The following is a 14,667-nucleotide window of genomic DNA, read 5'->3' as shown; positions in this document are numbered from 1 at the left end:
CTAATTTTGTAAACGGTCACAATAGAAAATTATCCAATTTTAACAATAGACACCGAGGGAGAGATACAAACTTAAAATTAATATAAATAGAAGAGTTCTACAAACTCAAAAGCAGCTTCTTCCAAATTCTCACTAGGACGAAGTTTTTGTAGTCATCTGGCCATCTTCCAACGTTAATAATATGAAAAAAATATCAATATTTTCTCAGTACTTCACATAGTAAACCGTTCAACAGCAATAGTGATATAAATTTTACAATTTTAGTGGTAATTAAGACTGTTTGTACTCAATAACTTATCCTTCGTACAATAGCTATGTTAATCCTCTTTTTAATTCAAACTTCGTTCTCTCGAATGTTTTTCTTTTCTTTCAATAAAACGAAACCTCATATTTTTGTCCATAGCATAATTTAGCTGGTGATATCAACTAGCTTTACATATTGGTTTTGAATAAGTAAAATTAATCATAAAATAATGAATAAATATCAATACATCTAATAAATTGATGCGAGTTTTTCTTTGCTATAAGGTATTACCTTATAATACTAAATTGAGTTTCGTACAGCAATATAATCTTCGTGCCCGCACTAATGTACTGCCATTGGATGTAAGTGCCAGTCGTGTTTCAAATATTTTTTACGAGCGACAACAGATGGCACAACCTGTATGTCCGCGAGCTCTTGCAGCGCTAATTGATCTAAGTGTCACAAGCTGGGAGAACGTAGACACAATATTTTCTTTGTATTTGGCTTGTATGAACGCTTAGAATGGAGGATGAAAATGATGTTTCAGACATTAATAAATTGCCTGATTTTAGTGGTGATGAAAGGAAGTCATACAGGTGCAAATGCGCAGAAAACAGGCAAATGTGTGGATGGACATCATGCGCTAGAAAAAAGTGATGTAGAGGGAAAAAATCTAAACGAATGCCAACGAATGATGTTAGTATTCAATGTTAATTTACGTGTATAATTTCTTTTCAATATTTAGTAAGCATGTCTAACTAAAAAAAAATATTCTAGTGGTAACATTCAGGGATTTTATCACATGATTTATTATTATGTTACCAGTCTTAAAATTAATTTTCAGTCATTTGAGACAACCCAAACAAGACTAATTTTTAACGTAAAAACAACTACTGGTAACCTAATCAATTTTGGGTCAATCAAATTTATTTGGAAAACACATTTTTTTGATTTTTGCAATAATTATTTCTTATTGTTTGTTTCATGTAAATTGTAAATGCAAGTACAGCTGTAAGGAGATAAAGCACGTGAAGATTAAACTGTCCGAATAATTCCATAATTTGAAGCATAACGAACAAGGAAGCTACCTTTTTGGAATCATCCACATTGTTCCTGTGCCGAGACGTCACGGCAGTTACGGTGATCCCTCGGAATGCAGAAGGCAGTGAACAGTTAACTTTACAGTTCCTGATGGAAGTGGAGATCATAAGCAGGTATGTAAGAACACTTTCATGGAAATATTTGCAGTCAGTCCACAGAAAATTACTACACTTGTTAAGAAGAAGAAAGTAGGTAATACTTTCTTCAAAGATAAACGTGGCGGTGTTGAAACGTTCAAGTGCACAGTTCGTGACAGGAAGATGGCTAAAACCCATGTTAACAGTTTCCCAAGAGACGAAAGCCATTACAATCGTAAGAAATCCGAAAAACAGTACTTGAACCCTGAGCTGAATGTGAATAGGCTCTTTGAAGCCTTTAAATTAAAACACCCCGACAGTAGTGTGAATTACAAGTTTAGTCGGAGTGTTTTTTTTTGATAGAATTTTCCGACTTATCGTTCAAAAGACCTCGAGTGGACACGTGTAAATAATGTGATTTACTTCACATGAAAACAAAGAATAGGGACACCGCTGTAGTACACCAGTCCCAAATCGATCTCGAACTACATCACAATAAAGCAGAACAGGCTTTCAAGTCTATGAAAGATGATAGAACACAGAGTGATTTATCAGACAGTGATACATGCACAATCACAATGGATTTGCAAAAGGTTTTTCCACTCCCGAAGCTGACACACACCAGCATATACTATAGTCGCCAACTATCCTGCTACAATTTATGAATTCACATAACTGATACTTCGGATGCAATAATGTGCGTGTGGCACGAAGGGCAATCTGGCCGAGGTGGGAACCAGATGGCATCGTGTCTGTTGCAAGCTATAAATTTCGGACTACTTGCATCATATAAACGGCATATTTGCATTTGGAGTGACAACTGCGCAGGGCAGATTGAAAACAGAATGCTGCTTTATGTGTACATTTTTCTCGTTGCTTCAGGTTTTTTTGACAGCATTGAACACAAGTTCCTCCTCTCTGGCCACAGTTTCTCTTCCTCGGATAGAGACTTTGCTATCATTGAGAAGCGTGCAAAACGTTGCAAAATCCAGACTGTTGAACATGTTAAAAGTGTTATAACTTCAGCGAGACCTTCCAGACCGTTCCAGATACTGGATATGACCGACAGGTTTTTTAACTTCGATAAAGCTTCATAAAGCTATATAGATGCCCTCAAAGCTAGGCATTACTCAAGTTTCGTGCCTTAAAGTGACCAAAGACAATCCTGGTTTAGTAATGTACAAGAGAAACAGCTTCAGTGACATGTTGGAATGGGAGACATGCAGAGTGCTGAAGAAAGGAATCAATGTGGGTGACATTGTGTCAGCGCAAATTGAGGGGTTACCTAGTGTTAATCCACTGACTGATAAAAAAAAAAGAACGATCTTCGTGCAATGTTGGAATTTATCGACGAAGAAAACCGGCAGTTTTACCAACAAATTATACGTACCTAACTTTTGTCGTCCCTCTGGACATAGTGCATTTAGGAGTACACTTATATTGGCACTTAGATTTTTTCCAAAGTGCCATGTTTGCAATTTTTTCTTAAGGTTTTGTGTTCAATTGAAGTAAATAATTTGTTGTCATGCACATTTACACATGTTATGTAACATTGCCATTATTAAATATAAATGCTTTTCACATTATCTTCATTGATATTCATATTTTTGCCTTTTATTCAAAAACATATTTTTGGCACTTAGATCATTTAGCATTTCTACTCTAAATTTGTAAAAAAAAATGCAAGGCATAGCTTTGTACTATAAAAGTACCAAATATTTTCACAGAGGATGATGCTTTTCCACAAATGGCTTCTGCAAGCGAAGTGTGCTCGAGCAAAAGTAACACTAACGAGAGTTCAAGGGTCCAGGATCCATTTTGATTAATTTGAAGAAATGATTTGGAATTTATGTACCACAATATTAAGAAGTTTTCACTAAAGTGTACCAATACGACTGGGAAAAAATTTCCAACAGGTTTTTAGCATAAGTAAACATTAAGATACGAATTTTGTATATTGTGAAAAACTAATTAATTTTATTCATATAGTTACAACCTATTGTGGGGAGAACCGATTTCATAATAAAATTAAGTTTTATTACAGTTTTACTAATTGATAATAATTACATTACTAATAAATAATTGTACTTAAAAAGGTCAGATCATAAATCACTGGCACTTAAAAATGTTTATTCGCAAGTCACTCAATGCCAAGTTCCACAGTTCGCACTCCTCACTGGAGCTAGGCTCAACAGTGGTTCGCCCCTTACCTCGCGCCTGACACACACACGGTCTTGCGCCACTCAGTTGCACTCTTTCGATCCCGTCGCTCCACGTTGAGCCACTCCCGATGGGGCCTCTCACCTTCTTCGTCGATATTGCACTTCCCTTCACTCGCTAAACTCTCCGAACTCTCGGAACTCGTTCGGAACTGTCACTCGGAACTCCCACGGAGGCCGGCGTCACTGCTTAAGTACCTATGGTGCCCTTCTCAAACCGACGAGAGTGGCTGTGACGAGTCGCGTCATCCTGGGTTGACCCGACGCCCGAAACATTAAGAAAGGCGGCGTTTATTCGCGCCACTCCGCGCTGAGGCTTCTGTTTGCCCGGAATTCCCAGGATACTTAAGGTTATAATAACCCGAGGCGGTAGTGGTGCAGAGGAGGTGGGAGGGCAACGAGGACCTTTGTAATCCGGCCAGGCACGCGTGGCATGCCTTACGCCAGTGGACGGCACGTGAAACGGTGCGTGACGCCAGTGGCCGTGCAGGGCCGCCAGCCAGCTCCAAACCTGGAGCGTGTCACGGTCCTGTCTGCATTCGTAACAATATATAGATGTTGTTGAAGACATTACATTGAAATTAGGAAGTGTTCTCCTCTGAATATGGGGTTTAGCTTAAAAAATAATTTCAAAGTAAATTTATATTAATGTGTTTTCCCCAAGTAAATAACCAACACACGCAACCAACAAACAAAATTAATGAACCAATCTTAGCAATTATTAAACTAACCATCTGACAGCTGCAGCGAAAGCTTGTATTTAAAATAATATTCTAATATTCGTTTGTTACCGATGCGAAATTCAACTAACTCAAATTATTTTTTGTAGGGACCCGGAAATTTAGCAATTTCATTGGACTGTCAGTAATAACTCTCAGTTTTTTACATGGGTCTTACATCTCGTCTAATGCAAGATCTTTAAAACCGATACAATGCAAATGAATTATTTTAGGAATCGGCCAAGGTCATTTATAGATAAGTATTCATCCCATCCTGGAGTGGTTTCGAGAAACCATTGACAAGAACGTTAACGATAAGCATTTCAGTTCTCGCATGAAATAATGGAAGACGAGCTAAATGATGACGTATTCATAGGAATTTGTAGATTGGCGGGTTCAGCGACCCTGGCACACACTCCACAATGCTCTGCGTACTCAGGGACACGTCCCCTGCCCATTGACTACTGATTTGTGACACGTCAACTGGGATGAGAGTCCTGATGATCAGCCGGGCCAATCTTTATAAAAGCGCGTAGAGGTAAGCGTGTTTCAATTCTAGCCTGTCTTTGGATGAATTCGCGATTTTTTTCCGGTCTCTACATATTTTTTTACAAGAATGACGCGTTGTTTGTGCTAACTATTTTTTAAAGAGAATTAAGTGTTGGATGAAGTTTATGTCATTGTTCACAGTACAATGTTGCGCTTGATTATAAAAGATGTGCTGGTTAAGACTGTTTAGCATTTCTTATGATTTACATCATGCTGGAGTCACTGTAGCGCGACTTTGCAACGGGAAGGATGCGATGGGACAGAAAAATATCGCGTGAATATAAACACGCTCTTCTCTCCCGCGCGACAAAGAGAAACAATTATTCATCATAATCATCATCATCATCATCATCATCAGCAGCAGCAGCAGCAGCAGCAGAATAGAATGAAAAACTGCTCCAGCCTGTGGCCGGGCAGCAAAGTAAAATGCAACCATTCCTCATCCTTCTGTTTATTCCAGTCTCCTCCTCTCTCCTGCACTTCCCACCTCCCCATTGGTCATCCTTGGGGTCTTCTTGTGAACTTCAACTCCATCGTTTTCCTATGCAGCTTCTCTTTTCCCATTCTCTGGACATAGCCATTCCATTTAATTCTCAAGCGATAAATCAATATAAACAATATAAACAATTAAATAAAAGGTTATTGGCATTACGTACGTACCAAACATACAAAAACCATCCATTCTTACAAGTTTTTTTTATTAATTTGACATGTTTAAGGGAAATATGTTTAGTAAAAATTTAATAGCCAGTTGAAAAATTAACTGTATTTGAACACATTTCATAGCTTGCACAGATAAATTTAGTAAACAAAAGCTCGATAGTACACGAATACTAACTATTACCAATCCACTAGTTATATAAAGTTTCGCTCTTTACAATAACGTCGCACCTGCGACGCGATGGAAATAGAAAATATTTCCAATCTGGAACTCTATCGCGTCCGCCATTTATATGGCTCTGACGTCACTAATTGGTTAAAATAATATTCGGGCCCATGGCATCGCGACCGTCGCGCTATCTTGGACCCAGCATCATGCGACAGCGTATCTACTGTAGTTTCATAACTAACGAGCCTAGTCGCCAGACGGAATAAAAATTTGTGTACAGACTTTCATTGCCTCACGATCTCTAATTCGTACAGATTAGCTGGAAGATTCTGTGTCAATTTAATCTCATGGCTAAAAGTGTGGGTAGGTGAGATGCACACATTCGCAAAAATTTTAAATGGCTATTATGTTACGATAACATATATTGTTGTCACATGCATTCATATTTCTGTGCAAGTTACTTACGCTGGCGTCTCTTGCTGTCTAACTGTTTCTTTGATCTCATATGCTTGGAACCGTCTCTTAAGGTCTCTTAGCAAGTTACTCAGTATTTCAGAGTCAGAGCTCCTCGCGCTCGGGGTTTTTTCGTGTAGCTTTGTATCCTGCAATAAAACATACCGTACAAATAGTTACACATGTGCACAACTTCCAGGAATTCTGATTCACCGAGGCATCAAAAAACTTAAACAACGCTAATGTTTCATTGCACTGTCACACGTTGGACAGTTGAACTCATATTAAAAATATATCTTATATCCTTAATTAAAAACCAATGAAAAAAATTAGAAACGTAATAATCCGCTGAAAGAATTCATCATACATTATTTTGGCTAAATTATTTGTTAATTTCTTCCATAGAATAAGGGGAAAAATAAAAACCGACTGTCCAGCTTTGTAAACGCATTTACTGGCATTTATTCACACTACAATGTTAGGCAATTAATTCAGCGAAACTGAAAAGAGTTTTGTCAGTTTTACTAACACTTAGGTAGGCTACCTAGAAACATATAATAAATAGTATTACACATTGCAAATAGCTTATCATCATAGTCAATAGCACCCTGTGATGAAATAATTTTGGATTCAAAATAGATTGTCGTAAGTTCGTTTGACTGGTTGTAGCAATGCTTTTCAACTCGTACCCTGGGACTGCTTATGTTTTATTAGTTTCTTAACATAATAATGTGCATAATAAATTATACATGCCCACTTAATGTGTTTTGTGCCTTCTGTGTTTCATTAAATGTAAATTGTAATCGTGATTGATGATTGTGATTGGTTGCTCTATGTTTTAATTTATTTGTTATTCTAATGTTAGTTTGTGTATGTTGTGGTCCCTGCAAGTAGTTTGTAGTATAGGCTGCCCGAGTATATTAGCCAATTACGGTTGTGTCCACCTGTGGCGGTCTTCCCTTTAAGTGGTGCCTGCCTGCTCTTGGTGCCTACAGGAAGGTGGTTCCCACGTACTTGCTACATTGTACTGTGTATGCATGTGTCGTGCTCACCACAAAAGTCCCTCGACTGTTGGTGGGCACGAGAAAAATAATAATAAATAATAAAAACTGTGGAATTATTTTTATAAACAGCACTCTAACATCACCTCGTTCAATAGGCTCTTATTTGTAACGAATAATTCTTCATTGGGAAGAATGGCGAATCACAATAAAAAAAATCGTCAGCAGTTTAAGATTCCTAAATCCACAGCTCTATCCTTGTAGTAAAACAGGAAATTGATTTTTTTAAATATTTTATTCATGCCATAACCAATTTATTCCAAAATGTGCTAGGAACTTCGCGGACCGTAGTATACTAAGTTAACACAACCCTGCTCTAGGAGCGATGGCACAAAAATGACAGACCTGCTTGTGCTTGCATGAAGCTTTTCCCAGCTGGTCTGCTCTGCCTCGGGGCGGGTTGAGTAGCTTGCTGAGCCAAGCGGAGTCTGAAGACGTCTGCAACCAGTTAACGTCGTGTTTATACTTCTGGAGGAGAAACTACAAAGTTTGTGTATCTGCATACCATTGCTGCATATGTTTGCTGTTTATGTAAGTTCGACCTAAGTACCCACAAAGAAGCTGAAATAGTGGTAAAATGTGTTTTTTTAGTTTGTGATGGCTGACACAATCATATAACTCTAAGATTATGTTAGCATAGACTAAAGACTCGCCCTCACATGGCATGTTTTATTTTTCGTTTATTCTACATTACTTTTTTAAAGAGCTGTGTATGTTTATTTGTGCATTTATGTATGCTTTGCCGTCACCCGACCTCTGTGAAAGGCCCGGGGGGTACCTGACGGGCGCTACGGGCGTCGCGATGCTCTTGTTGTCCGGAGGGGCGCCAGGCTAGCGGGCTGCTAGGCCGTTGGTGTGGGGTCGTGGGTACTCTGCCCCCGCGTGCCCCGCCAGGTACACGGCTTGAATGTAACCGGAATGTTTCTACCTTGACTGTGAAGGCCGCTCGGCCGTGTGGAGGACGGGGAATTACGGAAAATGATATACGAGTTGGCGAGAATACATTTAATTTGGGAGTTTCACCGGGGGTCCATGTGGGTACACGGTACACTCTACAAGTCCGCTCCGCGGTTCATTCCCGCTACAAAAATTCTCACCAACACTAAACACAACACTACGTGACAATGGTTACCGCGGCAGTCTCGCGGGACGTGGGTCGAAGCTCGCTGGAGACGGCCAGCGCCGAAAGTTAACGGGTGCAGGGGGGGCTCTATGAGCGGGCTCCTAAATTCGGCGAAACACTTACGTGTGTGCAGCCGGCAGGCATATGCACGGCGTCCTTAAGTATAAACACTTTCGCTGGAGTCGGCCAGTACCGTACGTTCTGTGATACGATACGTCGCGCGGTATCACACTGAAGACGGTCGGGATAGGCCTGGCTCCGCAAAATACGCGCCGAGTCGACGTGGGCAGCGGTGAATTAATAAAATGTTTTAAATTTAAGGATTTAGTACAGAATAAAATAATCAAAGAAAGAAAACTTGGATGCTGCCCACGGACACACGTCTGTTCCCGGCGCGGAGTGGTTGGAGACTGCCGAACATGGCCGCCTCGCAAGGAAGAGAAATGAGTCGGCGTCAAAAAACTTATATTAATTGAATTTACTCTATTACCAGTTAAAACATGTTCCAGGTGCCCAATTAAAATGTAGCACCTGGTAATTGGGTGCTTAAGGCTTAACAATGGTTTTAATGTATTTAATTATTTAAATTGTGACATCAAGTTGGCGACTGTAAATTTACTTACATATTGTCCCACTGTGAATTGTTTTAGAGGGATTTCTCCTATTCTGACTTGATCATAGTCACGGGCATTTTAATTAAGGCCAGTGGCCGCGGTGACTGTTAATGAGGTTTGTTGTCTGCTCCGTGCGTGGTGTACTCGCCCGGAGTGGCTACGACGCACTTATTACATGTCGGATAATTAGTAATTTCGTGCTAATGGCTTTTCCCTTAATTGAATTATGGGTTCGAGCCTTTGGGGTTCCGTACCTTTAAATATCATTATGTCTATTGGGGTCACGCCCGAGGCGCTCGCCTGACTCAATCCGGCTGGGCAAGGGGCGCGCTCCGAAAACGGGATACGGTACTGGCGGTGCGGAGCACGGGCTTAACGGCCATGGTCGGTACGACGTCAGCTTGTATATATGTATGAACGTCTCTCTCACTCTCTCTCTCTCTGTGTGTACGCTTGCGCGAATTTGCTGTTATTATTGATATTTTTTTTTTTTCGCTGGTGTCACAGACTTCATCATGAAGAGGACTGCCTCCGGTGTTCCCGTCGCTGAGCCTGCGACTTCGGGAGCCTGCCAGCCCACCTCTGGAGCCATCCAGCCCTGCACATCGGGACCTTCTCAGGTATGTGCGCCAAAATCAGCAGGGAATGAGTGTGCATACTGTGGCAAATCATTTTCCGCTAGTCGTAGTGCTAGATGGCACGAGAGAGTTTGCGATGCTAATCCTAGCCGCAATATTGAACACCAATGCCATATTTGCGGCATGGTGTTTTCACTGAAAGATGGTTTGACCCATCACCTGCCCAACTGTAACGATACTATTAAGAATAGCTTAGGCTCGAGGTGCACGTTTTGCGGACAGACATTCGCATTTGGGCATGATACCAGACACCACGAGAAAAGCCAGTGCCTGTTCAATCCTGACCACATTTCATATGCATGCACAAAATTCCAGGGAGAATTTACTCGCAAATACATTTTAATGACGCACAGCAAGACGTGCAATGGCGTGGCTCCTAAGAGACATCATGTGGACGAGACCTCTGGCCATCAGCAACCCGACTCCAGCACTCGTCCGCAATACGTGACGAGTGTGCCCGACCATGTGCAGAAAGTCATGGGGGCAGAGAGTTGATGGTTCGTTGATGCAGAGAGTGCATTCCGTCGAAATATTAAGACATATGTGGCGCAAAACAATGGTGCGACAAGAGATATCTGCACATATGTGACTCAAATGAAAACTAACTTTGATAAATCAGATAACACAAGAAGTAGAGGAAAATGGCCCTGTGAAATTTAATGTATGGCTCGAATGAGATTCTGCCTTCGATGAAGGTATGGGTAAAAGGGCGTTAAAAACAAACAATATTCCTTTTTATGAAGTGAGCGATATTGAAGAAGCAATTGATGGAAGCATCCAGAAAATATGTAAAGAAGAGATGACTATGTCCGCAAGGGATCTGGATGGACCTTGTCTGCAGTGAAGCGAATCCAGCTCCGCTTCAACAAGCTTGTCCCTCTTCTAGTCTCCTTGTACAATGATCTGCTGTCCGCCATCAAGAACCGAGAAGCTGTAATAAATCTCAAGAACTTGGAAGACAGTATGTGCTTTAAGTGAGCCATACTGGCATGATATGTGGAGGGTATTCATTCTGAATGTGTCGACCGTCGTTACTTTGAGCTGGAGGTAAAGTTAGATTTTTCAGGGGTTGAGTTCCCTACCTCCTATCCACCAGATAAAAATATTTGAATGAAACCTCCAGTTATCAAGACTCCTTCGGCCCCAGATCATAGCCCACCATGCGAATATTCACATCTGCAATAGATGCTTCACTTATTATGATGAACAGCACCGAGTTTCAAGACTGACAGAACAGCAGTATCTCGACGCGCACAAAAAGTTCTGCAACTCCTATGCTCCCATGCACAACGAGATGCCGAAGCCGGACAATAATGGCAAGCCACCAGTCATGGATTTAAATATTACCGCCACATTTGCAAGATGCCCATCGTTGTTTATGCAGACTTCGAGACCATGCTAGTACCCATCCAGACATACCAGCAAACACTCAGCAGTCAAGCAAATATGCATATAAGAAACACGAGGCATAAAATTATTGCATATAGTTATTGCATGACGTCATCCCAGCAATGCTCAATTCTTCGCTGCCAAACGAACCAATATTATACAGGGGTCCCGATGCTGAGAGGAAATTCGTGAAGACGATTGTGTACATCGGAAATAAGGTAAAATACATTTATGAAACGAGCCTGCCTATGGAGCGACTGACGTCACTAGAGTATGTCAGCTTCGCTGCAGCCCAAGAGTGCTGCTACTGCCAGTCGTCATTCATGGCTGACAATTAAAATGTCAAGGACCACGACCACTTCAGTGGGAAGTACCTTGGAGCCACATGCAACAGCTACAACCTCCTTCACAGGCAGCCCAAGAAACTGGTGGTATACTTTCACTACCTGGCCTATGATGAAATATTTATTATAAAACAGCTGGGCTTTGACAACAAAAACATTCTCATCATCTCCCACACGCAAGAAAAGATGATCACGTTTTCAAAGAAGCTGGGTAACAATATTTCAGGGTAGTTTGTCCATAGTTTTAGATTCATGGCTCATAGCCTTGCGTCGTACCTACCAGCCGACAAGTTTAATGAAACAGAAAAATATTTCACAGCAGAAGAAATGTCCCTCATCATGAGAAAAGGTGTTTTCCCCTACGATTATGTATTCAGCTGGGAGAAACTGCACGAGTTCAACTGCCACCTAAAGAAGAATTTCATAATAAATTGAATAACAGCAACATTAGTGAACACGATTATGCACACGCACAGGTGGTATGGGACAAGTTCAGCTGCGTGACCCTGGGCGACTACAGTGATGTTTACCTGAAGACAGGCGTGCGGCTGCTCACATATGTTTTTGAGAGCTTTCGCCAACTGTATCTAATGACATGTGGTACTGACTGTAGCCACTACGTCAGCGCACAAAGGTTCACGTTCGACGCAATGATGAAGGAGACACGAGTATGGCTGGAATTGATGACCAAGTACGATATGTATTTGTTCATCGAAGCTGGGATCAGGGGCAGGGTCGCTCAAGTGGTGAAGCGCCACTGCAAGGCAAACAACACCTGTCTTCCCCGCACCTACGATCCCAGCCAGCCATTAAAACATAGCATGTATGTTGACATCTACGATTTGTATGAAAGGGTCATGTCGTTGCCTCTACAGACCAACAGCTTCAAGGGGGAGGGCACGGACATTGATGTGATATCCACTCCCGACGAGGGGCAGACGGGCTACATCCTAGAAGTTGATGTGAGTACATCTCTGACTTCCACGAAGGACATAAACACCTTCCCTTCCTGCCTGTCAGCCAGTGACCACACGACTCGCGTCAGACAAAATTGATGACGATGCTCGAGCAAAATAATAATTATATAGTACATTACAGGAACTTGAAGAAAGCTCTCCAGCACAGTCTAAAAATAAAGAAAATACATATAGTCCTAGAATTTGAGCAGCGTGCCTGGATGGAGTAATTTATTGCGAAAACTACATTGAAATGACAAGCAGCTACAAACGACTTTGAGAAAAAATTCTTCAAGCTTTTTAATAATACATCGTTCGGGAAACTTACAGAAAACAAGTTCAAAAGGCAACATATGGAACTCATGTGCAGCGAGAAGAGGCTCTGAAAGTGACTGCCAAGCCAGTGTTCCAGGATCGAACCATCTTCAGCGAAAATCTAACACTAGTGACACTTCAACATGAGAACTTCTTGATTTCCCTATATATGCGGGCTTTTCGGTCCTGGACTTATCGAAGACATTAATGTACAATTTCCACTATGATATTATGAAGCCCAAATATAAAGACAACATAATACTGGCATACTTGGACACAGGCAGAATCATATACGAAATACAGACATTATTTCTACCAGGACCTGGCCGACGACTCTGCGCTAATGGATATATTTGACACGAGCAGCTTTTCTTTGACTACCCCTGCTAATAACCCACGAAAAAGAAAGTTGTGGGTATATTTAAGGATTAGTGCAACGGGGTGGCAATGGAGGAGTTTTTTGGCCGCCTGAGAGCTGAATTTTACACCTACAGATGCAATAATGATATTACCAAGAGAGTGAAAGGAATTCAGAAATGTGTGGTTAAGAATAAAATAACATTTCAAGATTTTCTTGAAGTCTTGGAGAGCCACACAGTGAAATATGCAGATGTCCGTATAATAAGATCGCACCAAATGACATAATATACAGAATGCATTAACAAATTTGCACTCAGTTGGCATGACGATAAAATAATATGTGAAAATGGTGTAAATATTTGACCATATGGATATATATGGAATCAATAATACAATACTATATAGAAGAATATATATACATACAAAAAGAAATAGCTTGAAATTAGTTCCTATACTTGTATTTTTCGCGCAGTATTCTCTGTCGGGGTGATGCACAGTGGGGACTTCGTGGTACCCCGGGGCTGCTACGGTAGCCGAGAATACCCTTCAGGAATATGAACCGCAATGTACGCGTATAGGGCTAGTGTTTGCCACTTGGTAGCCACCCATGTCTCTGTTGATTTGGTGTACATAGCCTTCTTCGATGGATCTGCATAGAAGGATTTTACGACATTTATTCTTTTCACTATCGTTGTTCGAGCTGACATGCTTTTCTTCGTTCTGTTTTTTAATCATGCATCCTCTTTGTGGTGCCATGAATTTATCATCTAAACAAGTTGTTGTTTGATGGTGGTACATTTCTGCATTGTACTTATGATGCAATATGATTTGGCGGCGGACGTGGTGTCTGTGATTGGGAGTCAGTTTCTGCACTGTACTTATGATGCAATATGATTTGGCATCGGACGTAGTGTTTGCGGTTGGTAGTATTTTCTTAATTGTATTTATGATGCAATATGATTTGGCGGCGGACATAGTGTTTGTGGGTCCGTTTCTACACTGTAATTATGATGCAATACGATTTGGTGGGGACATGGTGTTTTAATTTGGGAGTCAAGTTTCTGCACTGTAGTTTTGGTGCAAATATGATTTGGCGATGGATGTGGTGTTTGTGGTTGGGAGTCCGTTTATGCACTGTACTTATGATTAAATATGATTTTTTTGTCTGTCCATGAAGTGACCAGTATCATAAGAATGTCAGCTTCGCTGCACTGCGATAGAGCATTTGCAGACGACGATCATATTTGGTTGGAGGTGGTGTTGGTGGTGGTGGTGTGTGCGCCCTAGTTGTTTGTGACACAATGCAATTTTTTTTCACTGATGTGTTTTACACTGATGCGTTTTTACACGAATGCAGTTTACACTGATGGATTTTATACTGATGGGTTTTACATCGCTGGGCTTATACAAAGCTGGAGTTTTTTTACATCGGTGGGTTTTCTACAACGGTGAGCTTTTTACACCACTGAAGTTTTTTACATCAGAGAGGTTTTTTTTTAAATCGGTGGGTTTTCTAACCACTGGAGTTTTTTTTACATCGGTGGGCTTTTATATCGTTGGGCTTTTTACACCGCTGGAGTTTTTTCATCAGTGAGATTTTACATCGGTGGGCTTTTACAACACTGGACTTTTTTCATCAGTGGTATTTTAAACCACCTGAGTTTTTTAACCTATGG

The 14,667-nt window shown here is 40.9% G+C and overlaps 1 protein-coding gene across 2 annotated transcripts in view; it reads right to left on the bottom strand.

Annotated features, from left to right (window-relative positions):
• LOC134527120 (uncharacterized) overlaps window positions 1-14,667 on the bottom strand; it is a 169,147-nt gene that overhangs the window by 120,070 nt on the left and 34,410 nt on the right. The window contains exons 6-7 of one of the 2 annotated variants that reach the window (XM_063359489.1): window positions 7,598-7,690; window positions 6,204-6,340 (exon numbers count right to left, since the gene is read on the bottom strand). In XM_063359489.1, the coding sequence (XP_063215559.1) occupies window positions 6,204-6,340; window positions 7,598-7,690 (230 nt within the window). The remainder of the gene's footprint in view (window positions 1-6,203; window positions 6,341-7,597; window positions 7,691-14,667) is intronic. The other variant, XM_063359490.1, reaches the window with a different exon arrangement.

The sequence above is a fragment of the Bacillus rossius genome, chromosome 1, assembly GCF_032445375.1.
Source record: "Bacillus rossius redtenbacheri isolate Brsri chromosome 1, Brsri_v3, whole genome shotgun sequence".
Taxonomy (NCBI): domain Eukaryota; kingdom Metazoa; phylum Arthropoda; class Insecta; order Phasmatodea; family Bacillidae; genus Bacillus; species Bacillus rossius.
The sequence above is the reverse complement of the archived record's forward strand: the minus strand, read 5'-3'. Positions and strand labels throughout refer to the sequence as shown.